We start from the raw sequence: 15404 nt of genomic DNA, 5'->3' as shown, positions 1-15404 counted from the left end.
GGCTGGCCTCGAACTCAGAAATCCACCTGCCTCTGCCTTCCAAGTGTTGGGATTAAAGGCATGCGCCACCATGCCCGGCTAAGGAAAACTCTTAAAAGGTATTTTAGACTATTCAGGGAATATATGTACAATTAGAGATATTTAATATTATTTGTGTATGGTATTATTTGGACTTAAATAATTTATTCCAGCTATCTCAGGTTTTCTCCCAAGAGAAGAAATAAAATCTCAGATGACCAGTGGGAGGTTCCTTTACCCAGAGAGATATGTCGGTGACCCATAAACCTAAAGAGAAATGAAACACACATCAAAATTATGCAAAAAAAAAAATGTAAAAGGTTGGGATTTCAGATGGTGAGACCAGCTTTTTAATCTTCCTGGAGTTCTAGAAACAGTTATAAATGCTTCTCTGATAGGTTAGCAGTGAATTTATCATCCAAAGAGTTTCTACTCATGCTAAACAGCTCATGTCTGTGATTGTGTTCATAGGTCCAGAGCCCAGCACCCGGTGTGAACTGTCACCAATCAATGCCTCTCATCCAGTCCAGGCCCTGATGGAGAGCTTCACCGTTCTGTCTGGCTGTGCCAGCAGAGGCACCACTGGGCTGCCAAGCGAGGTTCACATCCTAAACCTCCGCAGTACAGACCAAGGACCAGGCCAGCCGCAGAGAGAGGTGAGTGTGGGCATGGCCCTCTGAGTCTGAGACATTGGAGTAAACTTCTGTGAGTGGGCTCTTCCTTCCATGTTGGATTCTGGGAGTCAGAACTCATGCTGTCAGCCTTGTGTAGAAAGCACTTCTCTGTACCCTCCTCATGGGTCCTTTCTTTTCTAAGATCTTAAATTGTCTTTTCATCCTTCCACACCTCCCTTCTTTCCTCCTGCCTCGCTGTGTCTTAAGAACGCATTGCTCCTGGAGGAGGGAGTCAGGGAAACCTCTAGAACAGAGGTCAGTTCCTTACTGAGTGACTGTATCTTCTCCACGATGGCAGTCTTGGTGGTCATGGAGAAGTCTTGGAGGAGAAGGGAACGGAGCAAGCTCATGCATATTCAGTTTGCTTCGGGCTCCACCGTTGATAAGAAGTACAACACGGTTCCAGGTCCCTCCATCATGTCCAGTCTACAGCCTAGGATGCAGGTGTGACGACATGAGGTTCAGAGATGACTCAGCAGTGGCTTAGATCGTGCCTTAGCGGTCTCCTTGTAACTTTTAAAGAGGATAGATTTTTTTTTTCCCCACAAAATAACTTAGGGTTGTCCTCTTTCTGTTTTTTTGTTTTGGTTTGGTTTTGGTTCTTTGACTTTTTCCATTTTTTTGTTTGTTTGTTTGGTTTGGTTTGGTTTTTAGTTTGTGTCAGCAGTGTTATCAGGGAGGGATTATCTCTCTAAGGAGACCACATCCACAGTAATCCCCCCCAATGGAAGTAGAGTTGGGAAAAATGACTGAAAAAAAAAAAAGAATTATTCTTTCAGCTTTTTCTTGGTCAGAAAAGTGAATTCCCACAGCTACCTGCATATGCGCCGCAGGCATCTCCTTGCCTTTTGGGGTACACAGGGGAAGCGCTGGCCTGGAGCCTCCACCAGGAAAAACAGAACTGACTTTAATCTGATGAAAGTGTGCAGTGTTGGCTTGTTTCAAAGTCAGGGCATCGAACCCCTTTCCAGCTCCGTTGGAAATTATTGTCAGTCCTCTTGGTGGCCTGCCATTGTGGCTGTAACACATTCCTCAGGTCAGATTTCCTTATCCCAGTAATATGTCTTTAATTCTTGTAGTACTTGGGAGAGTTTGTGGTGGGAGGGAAAGGAGGAGGAGAGGAAATACAGCCCCTGTGAGGCACTGCTGACTCCAGCAATTCCTCAGCCCTGCAATCACTCATTTATATATATGGTTCTCTCAGAGGGACTGAGCGGGGGGGGGGGGGGGGAAGGAAAGTCCGAGCTGTTGCGGGAACACCAACAACCAAAAACCAAAAAAGAATTCTTAAATCATGTTAATCGCTGTTCAATCATGTGGTACCGCTGTGGACTCTGAGAAACGAACGGATTGGATGGGACCAGCACGGCAGAAGAAAAAAACTTCAGGGAGGGGCATCTCAGAACAGCGCAGAGGGCATGTGGTTAGCTAGGGGTTTCTGCAGGGAGGCCCCAATACCACACTCCTTCCGTGTCTGTGTAGCCAGTGTGTAAGCTCTCTGGCCAGTGATTTAAAGACATTTCTGCCGGTAGGCCTCTGAGGGAAACTACATTATTGTGTTCCTTGGAGACCTTTAAGGATTAGATGCTGTAGTTCAGGGCTGCCTGCAAGTCTCCGGAGCTGTCATGTAGTAGACCTCGGAGTCTTTTACCTGTATCCAGGAGTATTGAAGAGGACACCAGACGGAGGAGGAGGGAGTTTGTTGATTGGCAGGTGGGTGTGGAGAAATGTTAAACTCTCTTACCCCTTTTCATTGATGGCTGGAGACACATCCCGGCCACTGTGGTAACTGTTTGAGATAGGTTACCCAGTCCACGAGTTAGCAGTTCCTCTCAGAAACGACAACTGAAGTGCCTACCAAAAGCCCAGTCAGTGTTCCTTAAAGCTTAGAAATACCTTGAGTAGCCATCAACTGATGAATGGATGAATATATATATATATATATATATATATATATATATATATATTAAAGGCACAGTTACAGAAATATCCCATAGTACAGATGAAATTTAAAAATACTATGCTAAGTAATTGGGATAGTCACACAACCATGCATTACATAATTACATTTAAATGAAGAGTACAGAGTACATACGGAGAGGCAAAAAGTTAAGTTAAACAAGTGCTTGCTTAGGACTAGACAGGAAAGAAGGAGGTAGGGGTTGACTATTATGGGTAGAGGGGGCCTTCAGGATGGAGGATAAACATATTCTAGAACTATCTTCTGATTCTTACACAGCCCTGCAACTATAGCAAAATCGCTGAGTTATAATTTAAATTTGATGGTACATGAATTGTATCTAATTTCTTTTAAAGCCCTTTGACTTGGCAGGGTCTAGTTAGCTCATAAAGTCAGCTTTGGCCAGTTCCACCCCACTTTTATTTTATTTTATTTTTAGGACCAAAACTGCTTTACCTTTCAACCTAAACTCCGGTTCTTTTTGTTATTCTCACTGGACAACTTGGTTTCCGTAGCTATGGCATTGCGTGGGCCATGCTAACTGTAATGGCAGATGTTTGGGGGTATTTGTAGAAAGGCCAGAGTTAAAGACTTTGTAAAGTCTATACCAAACTTAAGGCAAGTATTTTTCAAAATTAAGGAAAAAAAAAATAATGCCTTGGCTTACAGACCAGCCAGAGATACCACACTACCCTGTGCCCGTCTGAGCATGCCTGGCTATCAACAGGAGTTCTTCCGTGATGCCGTCCTTGAGTATGGGGAATTGTGAAACCAGCCCTGGCTGCCCTTAGCCTTTAGGATATAGAATCAGCACCCAAGCTGTGTTAGACCACCCCTTCTCTAACGTTTGACCTGGTACCTGCCAGGTGCCATTCATCTGCGGCGAGGTTTCCCATCATCCTTGGCAGAAGAGGAGGCAAGGGTCTCTGTGCATGGATGTGGTCACTGGCGGCTTGACAGGATCTGAGGAAAGGGTTCTGCCGGGCTGGGTAAACAGCACACAGCCGGGAGAACGGGCTTGCTGTGGCCTGTTGGGATGTCCTGTCCCATGGTATTGCTCTCCCACCCCCTCTCTGCTGGCACGAGACTGGGGAATTAGGGTTGTTTTCATCTGGGACCATACTTCTCACTTGTAATCACGGGCTTCGGGAAATAGCAGCCTGGAAAGTGGGCAGGAAACTGAACAAAGACCTCCGAGTACAGAGAAGGGCAGAAGAGGCCAAAGGTCCTGAGATGGTAGATTATTTGTTGATGTGTGTTACCACTTTCTTTGCTTTAATTAAAAAACATTATTATCGTCATCATTACATCATTGTCATCACCATCATCATATATAGGTGGAGTGGGGTTGGGTGGGGGTGGGGTGGGAATGAAGTGGGAGTGTGTGGGTGGGGTGGGGGTAAAGAGTCACAATCATGGAAGGCAAAGGATAACTGTGTAGTCAGCTCTCTCCTTCCGTCTTCACAAGGATTCAGACCTGGGGCTGCAAGAATTTCTGCCTCTGGGGCATCTTGCTAGTCCATATTTGCTTCTTTCATTACTCTTCCTGGTGCCTGCTGACTGGAGCAAACCCCCTGATTGCATCTGTTCTGTGAGCCCTGGGGTTCTGTGCCTGGGGCTCTGCCTGACTGTGAGAGGGTCATAGCACCTTCCCAGGCTTGTTACAGAGGAACACTTTCCCATCAGGTATTGGGATGGTGACAGTTTGTTTCCTGTCTTCTCATGCTTCCCCTAGGGTCTTGTTTCCTGTGGTGGTGGTAGCCTTTCCTCTTCCCACCTGCCGAAGGCCAGCCTCCTGCACCACTGCACCCATATAGGAGACACGGATAATTATTTACATTTGTTCCGTGTTGAAGGAGAGACTGTTCTTTGGGAGATGGGGTAGGAATGGGGGCGGAACTCCTTCGATTCCCTGGAGCACTGTGATTATACGCATGTAATGCTACATTCGGTGTATGTGGTGCTGGGATTTGAGCCCTGGACTCCATGCATTCCCAGCAGACACACTAACTCAGCCCATGAAGGATAGACTGTCAGTGGGTGTGTCAGTGCCTGGCTGCAGAGCTGGAGTGAGGAGGATTCACTGCTGTGGAGAAGGAACCGGACTTAATAACTCCACTTGTCCATAATCCCCCATAATTTGATATATTTATTTCTCAACCTTTTTCTGAGAGAGGATTTGGGGTGTGCGCTCAACAACATGCACAGCAGTGGTATAGGCAGAAGCGCAAAGTGAGGCATGAAGCAAAAGACTGCACTTTGTCAGCCATGTGTGTGTGTGTGCAAGGGAAGACTGCAGTGTCACTGTGTGGGTGTGTGTACAGGGGAAGACTGCAGTGTCACTGTGTGGGTGTGTGTGCAGGGGAAGACTGCAGTGTCACTGTGTGGGTCTGTGTGCAGGGGAAGACTGCAGTGTCACCGTGTTGGTCTGTGTGCAGGGGAAGACCGCAGTTTGTCACAGTGTGGGTCTGTGTGCAGGGGAAGACTGCAGTTTGTCACAGTGTGTGTGTGTATGCAGGGGAAGACTGCAGTGTCACCATGTGGGTCTGTGTGCAGGGGAAGACCGCAGTTTGTCACAGTGTGTGTGTGTATGCAGGGGAAGACTGCAGTTTTTTTGCTGTGCAGGTCTCTGAGCTTGCCACGATTGAGCCTGACACTCAGATCCCAGATTCTTGGCGGTTGTACCAGGTGGTTGTGTTACTTACACATGTGGCTCCATACTTGTGTCTTTATACTTGCCTCTTCCTTGGCTTTTCCTGAGGGCAGGGAAGACCAGAACAGGAGAAAGAGAAGGAAGGGAACACCCGAGGTGTTCTGCTGACCTTTTAACAGCTTCCTTATCCTCAGATAATAGTAATGGTGGCTCTGATGGTGCAGGTCATGGTGCCCACCTTTGCCAGGCAGTCACAGAGACTCAGGTGGCCCTCTGCAGTCTGAAAGGGGGGGGCTCGGCTGTCTCTATTTTAGTGGAAGGGCACGACTGGGCTTTGGGAGGCCATGCAACCAGTAGGTGAGTAGGCTCTCTCCCACTGAGGAGTGTCTAGCTCTGTCCCCACTTTGAGATGGCCTCTCTTACCTTAAGCTCTTGCTTTATTCCAGGCCAAGTGAGCTGTGCCAGTTAACTAAGGGAGGCAGCTCTCCCAGGGAAGGTTCAGTTTGTGTATCAGCTTGTCACAGGAGGTTCCTGTTCTTGGGTTAGTATTGCTACTATTTTAATTCCCCCAGGGCTTCACTGTAGTATTGCAGTTGCTCTCAGTGTGGCAGGGTGTCTTCTTTCCTGTGGTTCAGGATTAGCATAGCAAATGCCAGCAATTATAAAACACAGTGCTCTCAACCTTAGGAGCTACTGCTGGGCTCACACAAAACACCCCTGCCAAGGGCTTGTTTTTCAGGCAACCACCCCAAAGCTTCCTGTGGCTTTCATAAAATTCACTCCCTGCCACCTGAGAGGTGACACCTACCTTAGCTATGTGGGGGGAGCTGGCAAGTTAAGAGCCTCCCACTCACAATGAAGAACCTTGTGTGATCTAGAATCTGCTTGGTAGTCCCGCCTGCTGCCTAGATGTCTTTTCCCTCCATATTCACATGTCTACCAGCCTCTGATCTTTCCTTCTATTTCTGTGATATTAACATAGGAACGACTTCTTTCTTCTCCTTTACCCTTTGAAAGTCAGCCACAGCGATATGCATAGCGAGAAGCAGGAAAGGGTATATGTCTTGCCCAGACCCATCTCAAAAGAACAGGTATGCCACTTCAAGGTTGGATGTTTGGAAAACATAGAGCAGAGCAGAACACCATGGAACTAGCTACATTTCTTCCCCGTGGGAGGCATGTTCGTTCTGACATTAGTCATTAATGTCTTCCCAATATGAGTCCTACGTATATACAGAAGGAAACAAACCCTCAACCCTGAGGGGTTATTTGCATTTGTAGTGTCTTATATGCATAGAGTTTTCACTAAGCACGTGTAGAAGTCAATGCCTCACACACAGACATAGACACTGATGAAAGTTTGTTTCTTCCTTTAAAAAAAAAAGGAAGGAAAATTTATTGTATGTGTTTGTTTCAGTGCTGGGGATCAAACTCGGGGCCTCATAAATGATAGACATGCTCCTTGCCAGTAAGCTACCTTCTTTCATCCTTCCTTTTTAGAAGAGTTCATAGGTAGGTAGGTAGATAGATAGATAGATAGATAGATAGATAGATAAATGGGTAGATGGGTAGATGGATAGATGGTTAGATGGACAGATGATAGATGATAAATAGATGATAGAGGATAGATAGACAGACAGATAATAGATAGATGATAGGCAGACAGATAGATGATAGATAATAGATGATGATAGATAGATGATACAGATGATAGATAATAGATGATTGATAGACAGCTGATAGATGATTGATAGATAGACAGATGATATATAATAGATGATAGATAGATAGATGCTAGATGATAGACAGATGATAGATGATATAGTTAGATTATAGATAAATAGATGATAGACAGACAGACAGACAGACATTCTGGGGTATGTGTGTACTCCCATGTACGCCATGCTGAGTGTGTGTGGAGGTGAGAGAGACAGCCTGGGGAAGTCTGTTCTTTCCTCCCACCATGCAGATTCTAGGATCTAACTCAGGTGGACAGGCTTGACTGTGAATGTCTCTGCCTGCGGAGCGTCTTGCTGGCCTTCACATTCCATTTCTAAACAAGCCCCTCCACACATAAGCATGGCCTGCTGTTTGATCGGAAAGGGTCATCATGGGAGTCACTCCTATGAAGGAGGAAGGATTGCTTCAACGCTCAGCATTGCATCACTAGCCTACAGCAGGGTTATTAAATTCCCCCACTTTCTCCCTCCCTGCTTTTACTCTCTCACCTCAAGTCCTGTGTTACGGTGGAATGATTGCCCTACCTTCAAAGGCAGCAGGTTCTGACATGTGGGGCCAGAGAACCTAACCTAATAAGACATTCACATCACTAAAGAAGTGTCATCGCTTCTCTTGAAGACACCCAGTGCAGTCGAAATGATGTCTGCTGGGCAGTATGACCATGTCAGGCCAGGCCTAGGTAGAGGAGCGGGATGGGGGCACAGCTAAGCCGGGATGTCTTAACAGATCTGTGCAGCTGGAGCTGAAACTGCCTGCTTTAGTCAAGGGTGGTTTCTAACAAGTTGGGGCAAGATGTGAAATCTGAAACTACAGCTAACTGTCAGCTAAGAGTTCTGAACGCCAAAATCAGAGGTGCTAGTGAACGCCAAACAAACAAATTAGGACACAGACCGAGCGAAGAAGTTACAGCATTTCATACCAGGACTTGGACAGGTTACATAGTTTAAACCCTGTTGTTTACCAAAGGACTGTCCACATGGTGTACAATTGCCCAACAAAGCTTAGGCCGCGCCCCAGCAGGAGAATTGAGCCACATGGACTGTGCTACTTCTGTATGAGGTAGTGCTGGGTTATGTTCTACACAGCCTGGAAGCTGGTAGATTGGACGAAACCCCAAACAAGCAGTCTCTTCTTGCTGCCTTGTCCTCCTCAGGATGGAGAAGAGACCATCCTTGACCCTCTTCATCTGTTCAGCAATGGTATTTCCCAACCAGTGTAGTGTTTGATCTTCCTGGAGGTTAGGGTCACAGCCTTGCTCTGTGCTCTTGCTGCTGTGTTTTGACTTCTTCTAAGCATGTCTAATAGCATATAAGAGCCACAGGACAATGCACAGAACAGATCTATTGATGAGTCTTAACCCCTAGCGTTGCCAGTTGGGCAGATGCCCTGTGTGTGTGCACTGAGTGTGTGCAGATGCCCACTGTGAGCAGATACTCAGTGTGTGTGTGCTGAGTGTGTGCAGATACCCAGTGTGTGCATACCCATGTGTACCCAGAGGGTGAGATGCCCAGTGTGTGTGTGTGTGTGTGTGTGTGTGTGTGTGTGTGTGTACTCAGTGTGTGCAGATACCTAGTGTGTGCAGATACCTAGTGTGTGTGTACTCAGTGTGTGCAGATACCCAGTGTGTGCATACCCAGTGTATGTGTACCCAGTGTGTGCAGATGCCCAGTGTATGAAGATGCCCACTCTGTGCAGATGTCCACTGTATGCAGATACCCAGTGTGTGTGTTCTCAGTGTGTGTGTCCAGTGTGTGCAGATACCCAGTGTGTGCATACCCCCAGTGTGTGAAGATACCCAGTGTGTGCATACCCCCAGTGTGTACAGATACCCAGTGTGTGCAGATACCCGGCGTGTGCAGATACCCAGTGTGTGCAGATGCCCAGTGTGTGCAGATACCCAGTATGTGCAGATACCCAGTGTGTGCAGATACCCAGTGTGTGCAGATGCCCAGTGTGTGCAGATACCCAGTGTGTGCATACCCCCAGTGTGTACAGATACCCAGTGTGTGCATACCCCCAGTGTGTACAGATACCCAGTGTGTGCAGATACCCAGTGTGTGCATGCCCAGTATCCAGTTATCCACCTCATCTGCCATCTTGATATTTTGTTTGATAATAAAGGGAAATTTACTGCTAACATTTTTATTTGAAGACTCACATTCCATAGCAGTGTTTCTCATACTACCTTCCACCCTTCCCTTGACTGTGACTTTGAAGTGCATCTGTATAAATCAAATACACTTATTCTACCTTTTCATTCCCCGCTTGGAAGAGGACTTATGTGAACTTGGCCCCTTTTGCCTCTAGGCTGTGTTTTGTTCCTCATGCCCTCCTCCTCCCCCTCCTTTCTGAACTCCTGACTGAGTGAACATCAGGACATCCTTCCTCGAATCCCACCCCCACCCCGATTGACTGATTTCTGTTCTTCTGTGCTCGCCTCTGCGTGTCATGTATGGTGCTGTCAGACCAACTCAAGGACTCCTGGGACTGGGGAGGGGCCAGACCAGAGGTCCGGTGGTGATCAGTGAATCAGTCTATGATGCAGCACTCCCATCCTTGGAAGTGAAGGTGATGCTGGCCCTTGATTGAGAAATACCCTATGCACTTTGGGCTGGCATGTATGCCTGTCAATTGTCAAGTAGCATTACTTTTTAAAAAGTGTCTCTGAAATGGAATTTATATGAATACACTGTCTTCAGACACACCAGAAGAGGGCATTGAATCCCATTACAGATGGTTGTGAGNCACCTTATGGGTGCTGGGAATTGAACTCAGGACCTCTGGAAGAGCAGTAAATACTCTTAACCTTTGAGCCATCTCTCCAGCCGAAATGGAATTTAAGAGTTTTCCTAAGTCAGTTCTCAGTACCCCAGGGCTGATTTCCCAGGCCAGCTTCCTGGCACCATCGGTATCACCATGGCATCTAAAATCTGAACCATCGTAGGTCTACTCATTCCTTCAAACCCTGCATTTGGTCAGTTGTCGTTAAGTTTTATCTCCATTTCCTCTGCAGTGGCTGTGGGATTTCTCTGTCCTCTCTCCTTACCATGTGGCCTCCTTAGTCAGTCTCCTGGGGAGGTCAGCTTTAGTTTCTCATTGTTACCATCTTGCTTGGGAACTCCTTCATAAATCCAACCTTCCATAAACAATGTTCTCACCCCTCATCCGTTTACTTATTCATGGACCTATTGCTTGAGTTATTTTCTAAGAGCCCAGTGGATAAACACCGCCATTCCTTACTCCACCCTCTGTCTGCAGCACCTGCAGGAGGTTAAAGGATAAATTTAATCCAACACAAATAACGTAACCTTAAGACATTAACAAAACTTTGCCAGGAATACAAGGAGAGAGTGGCGGTTCTAGCTGGAGATGAGAGAAAGTGTCCCAACAGTGTGTATCTTGTGGAAGACTCGGATGTCAACAAATGTTGTCTGGCGGAGGCAGAGGATGTGTCAGAGGGAAGATCAGAAACCACACATGAGAGACAGATCTTTGCTGTGTGTGATGCAGCTATACACTGTCACCTTCAGACCAAATCCTGCTTGTTGCCTTATTAGCTTGTAAATGACCTATCGAGAGACCGTCGACATGCATGAGCTTCACCTGTCTAAAATTAACAAGTCAGTGGCTTTCGTATATTCATAGAGTATACAAACAAGCAGTTGGATCTATTGATTGTGATTGTCGATTTGAGGGAATCCAAATCTGGCATCAACAGCAACATGAGTCTCTGGGCACGTCCATGAGGGGTGACGTAGACAAGGTTACCTGAGTGGCAAGAATCACGTAAACCTGAGTGGCACCGGCCTTTCCGGGGTCTGGCGTTCTGGACTGAGTGAAAAGCAGGATGGGAGCTGGGTCCATTCATTTCCTGACTGTGGATTCCATGCGGTCAGCTGCTGCAGGGTTCTGCTGCCATGCCTGCCCCACCATTAAGGACAGCGCCCTCAAACCGTGAGCCCCGCTGCAAACCCTCTTCCTTAAGTCACAAGTATCAAATACGAACCCGTAATCTAATTTTACATTTCCACTATTCCTCAAAGAAAGTCCATCAGTGCCCGATTTTTGTGTTCTCTCTGCTCAGCCACCCACTGATCTGCTTCCTTAAGTCTATTCTGGGCATTCATGTAAATGGAATCACGTAACAGGTGGTTTCTGTGGCTGGCTTCCTCCACTTAGCATAAAGCACTTGAGATTCATGTATGTCTTAATATGGATCTGCACTTGAGACTTATGTGTATTTTTAATATATGTTCTCTTTTATTCCTGAGTGGCATTCTGTCGTATGGTTGTAACACAACTTATTCATCCACTCATCAGTCTGATGTCTGTTTTTGTAAATAAATTTTTATTAGGACACACACATACTCATTTGTTGACATATTGTCTATGGCTGTCTTCTTGTGATGCCAGAGTTGAATACGGTGTAACAGACCCATGTGGCTTTTGAGGCCTTAAGTATTTATTGTTTGGCCCTTTAGCAATAGCTTGCCAACCCTGGAATAGAAGATTGGGATAATTGTGGGTTAGACTGGGGCTAAAAAGTGGGAGATAGGGTTAGGATGGCCATATACATAAGGATTAGGATTTAGTCCTATGGATCAATGTGCGTGGTTTGGGAAACTCCAGATATCCTTGGAGAGACCCGAGAACTCAGGGTTAACGTCTCCCCCAGGCTTGGTGGCATGTACCTGTAGTCCCAACTACTTGGTGGAGATGGGGAAGTCACTGGAGCCCAGGAGTTTAGAGCCAGGCTGGTCAGTATAATTAGATACTGTTTGTTTAAAAATATAAAGGAGACTGGGAAGAGCCTGAGTTTTGGCTCAACTGCTGAATCCATTAGTCCACACCTGCCTTCTTCTTTAAATGTGATTTTTAAAGAATTATTTTTAATTGTGTGTGTGTGTGTGTGTGTCTGTGTGTATGTGTGTGTGTGTCTGTGTGTGTGCACACATGAGTTCAGGTGCCAGGTGAGGGCTCTGAATTTTTTTAAAACTGGAGTTACAGATGGTTGTGATCCGCCATGTGGGTGCAGGAACAGAACCTGAGTTATCATCTCAAGTGCAGTGGAGTGCTCTTAACCACAGAGCCATCTCTACAGCCCCTCTCACACTCTGTACTTCTGAATCTTGTATATTAATCCTGAGCACACGGCTAGTATGTGGACTTCCTAAGAATGGGAACTGGGTCTCGGGATTTTTGCAGCATGCCCGCACACGGCAAGAGAACAGTATCCGCACGTTCCACACATGCTTTTTAAGTCACTGCATCCCACAGTGCATGCTTGCTGGGGTTGCTCACTGGCTCTGTGATGCGATCCGTGGACTTGAGCTGGGTACCCATGTGCTCACTCTTGTATTGCCGTTCCCCTAATTAAACTTCATTTCATTCATCTCCCCATCTACTCTAAAGTCTGTAGGTTTCTGTTTCAGTCCTTCTGCAGACCAATTCTGAATTCTCGTCACATTCCTCTTCCCTCTTCGGGGTTCAGTCATCTGCTAGTAAACTAGTTAGTCTTTCCCTCAGCTGGATAGAAAGCTATAAATAGTTTTTTGTCTTACTCCGTGCTTCTCCCTTGGGTCACTCATTTGATCTGAGCCCGGTTTGAAATTGGGCCATGTAGAATGATCCGTCCCTGTGGCGGTGTTAGGAACTCCCAGCCAGTTCTTAACATTACTGAACTTAATTAATTTTGATTCCTCCAATAGAGTATGTTTTACTCTACTGTGTCTTCTTAGATAACTAATAGCTTGATTTTTTTTTTTTTTAAGTTTTGTTTTCTTGCTTGGTGACTACTTAAAATATCCCTGCCTATATAGTAATTTGTTCCTTGTTTAATGTGGCTCTTTCCTGTGTTTACTCTGGACTCCAGTCTTTGTAGCTTGTTTTCTAAGGCAGCTCAGAAGTTGGATTTGGCAGTGTCTTCAAGCTTTACCCACCAGAACCCTACAGGAAGTTGTGTGTCGGCCAGAAGAGTCTGTTTACTTAGAGCATGGTGTCCAGCAGAAGCAAGCCCTTTATGAGGGTCTGGTCTTAAAGACACAGGAGCCTGACTCTGTGTTTGGAAGACAGAGTCTAACCTCCACTGCACTCGTGTGCCCTGGCTTTTCCTTCCAGCTTAGCGGGGGAGCTGCAGCTAGACCTCAGGCTAACTTGACTAGTCTTTCCCATGGACTGCTTAGTTCTGTCTGAAAGACTTGGCTACTAGGTAGTCCAGCTTGAAGCTGAAAGAGTAGGGCTCGCTCGTTCTTACAGAAATAAAGCTGGCTTCTGTAAGGATTCACTGTAGGTGAGGATATTACGGAACTGTTTTGAAATACCTCTAGCTCTCAGTACCTGGCTGAGTTCCTGCCTGCTACCATCACAGTGACAGCATTACTGGGAAGACACTGTCAGTCCACACGTGATGGTCCTTCAGCTGCATCTAGAACATTTCTAGCTATCGGAAGTGAAGGATGGGGGTGGAGAAGGGAAGGCAAAGTCTTCTTTGTAGATAGCTTCAGCTCCTTTTGATGAGAGAGACTAGAGAAGATGCTTGTGTGTCTGAGATCCAAGGCCAAAGCCAGCATCAGGCACCGGAACCACCGGTAGCCTCTTCCCTGGAGTCCAAACATCCCTTTGTGTACATTAACTTTTCATTTCTATTTGTTGACATGTGTGTACACACCCAGACCCTTTGTGGGTTTCATTTGCCTAGCCTTGGGCCTGTCATAGGGTCAATACCCGTGTGCTGGTTTAAGTGATCGCTATCTTAAAGAGATGAGCCTTTGATTTAAGTGTGGCTTCACTTAAGTTATGTGAGCACACACACAGGTTCTTTGGGGGAGAGGAGCAAAGAGATCCAGCTGAGGAATGAAAGGCAGAGTGGGGGAGGGCCGCCGAGGGGGAGGGGCATCGAGGGGTGGGGCATTGAGTGCCTTAGATGTATCCATTCCCATAGGCATTTTAATGGTTGGAGATGTCTTGCTTATTATGAGTTTTAACACAGCAGTGGCTTTATTAAAGCCTTATGTAAGTTTAATACTTCACTAAGTCCAAAACAATACTCTGTAATTCTCTTTCCTGTTATGCCTCTCGGCCTATTTCTGTATTTCTGTGTAGCAACAGTGTTGTCTTGGAGATCCAGATGTGTCTGAAGTTGCAGATGAGGCAGAGAAAGGAAGACAGGTTGTCAGGAGGCCTGCGCTTCTGTGCCTCTGAGTGAGGCCTTTGGGTTGCCTCCTTCTCTTAGGTATTTAAAAAAATGTGTGTGAGTGTGTGTGTGTGTGTGTGTGTGTGTGTGNGAGAGAGAGAGAGAGAGAGAGAGAGAGAGAGAGAGACAGAGAGACAGAGAGAGACAGACATGTGGGTGTGAGTGTGGAGGTAAGAGGGCGATTTGGAAGACAGTTCTCTACTTTTACTGTGGGTTCTGGACTTTGGCCCCAGATTGCTGGACTTTTGGAAGAAGCACTTCTAATCACTGAGCAGTCCTGACAGCCATAGTTACTCTTCTTGTCGCTGTGACAAAATACCCGTGTGATGCCCCTTAGGGAAAGAAGGCTCGCCATGGCAGTGGGAGCTGCTTCCTACTTTTGTGTCCGGTGCCTAAGGTCGATTGCTCACATCTTAGCTGACTGGGGCCCAATATGCAACTTTAAGGCCCATCCTTAAATGCTCCACTTCTGGGGCTGCAGCTTGGCCCCGCCTCCCGAAGATTCCACCAGCTTCACCAGCTGGACTCCAAATGCAAACCTGTTGGGGTCAGCATCCTGGAGAAACCTCAGATCCCTCAAACCCCTTTCCTGTTTAGTGCACGTGCTGCTGTTTGTTTATGTTTCCTGCTTTCACAAGCTTGAAGAGTCCACTCTCCTTCCACCACTGGATGTTAGGATAGCAAGACTCCAAATGGCAAGAGCACCATGCTGAACGAGTATTTTTCTGAAAGAGTCTTGTTCATTTTTAATGCTGTTAAAGATCTAATTCTCAGTGTTTTAACTGGAAGCTGTTCAAATTTGCCAAATCATAAAATCTTTCAAAGCCTGCTCCGAGCTACATTTTATTGATTCAGCTTTCCTCCTATTTGCATTTTTAAAAGCCCAACTTGTTTTCTTATGGGGGAAGTGATTTGTGTGTGTTAGAGTCCAGAGTGATAAACGAACCCATGACTTGCCGTGAGCTTTTTAGGTGTGTTGCTAGAGCAACATACAAGGGTAATTTCGAGTCCCGTTTTGCCACGTGTCCTTATGTATGTTTCCCAAACACGTTTCCTGGCTTGGTACCGTGACTGAGCATACAGCCTACATGTGTTTCCTATTTTTTATGACTCATACTTACGGTACTCATAAAGATTTCTTCTTTATCTTGGCTCTGAGTAATGAGC

General features: G+C 46.3%; 1 protein-coding gene across 1 annotated transcript in view; it reads left to right on the top strand.

Annotated features, from left to right (window-relative positions):
- Tgfbr3 (transforming growth factor beta receptor 3) overlaps positions 1 to 15404 on the top strand; it is a 179723-nt gene that overhangs the window by 72477 nt on the left and 91842 nt on the right. Inside the window, exon 3 of the mRNA XM_021210902.1 lies at positions 490 to 674. Coding sequence (XP_021066561.1) covers positions 490 to 674 — 185 coding nt within the window. The remainder of the gene's footprint in view (positions 1 to 489; positions 675 to 15404) is intronic.

This window comes from Mus pahari, chromosome 13, assembly GCF_900095145.1.
Source record: "Mus pahari chromosome 13, PAHARI_EIJ_v1.1, whole genome shotgun sequence".
Taxonomy (NCBI): domain Eukaryota; kingdom Metazoa; phylum Chordata; class Mammalia; order Rodentia; family Muridae; genus Mus; species Mus pahari.
The sequence above is the reverse complement of the archived record's forward strand: the minus strand, read 5'-3'. Positions and strand labels throughout refer to the sequence as shown.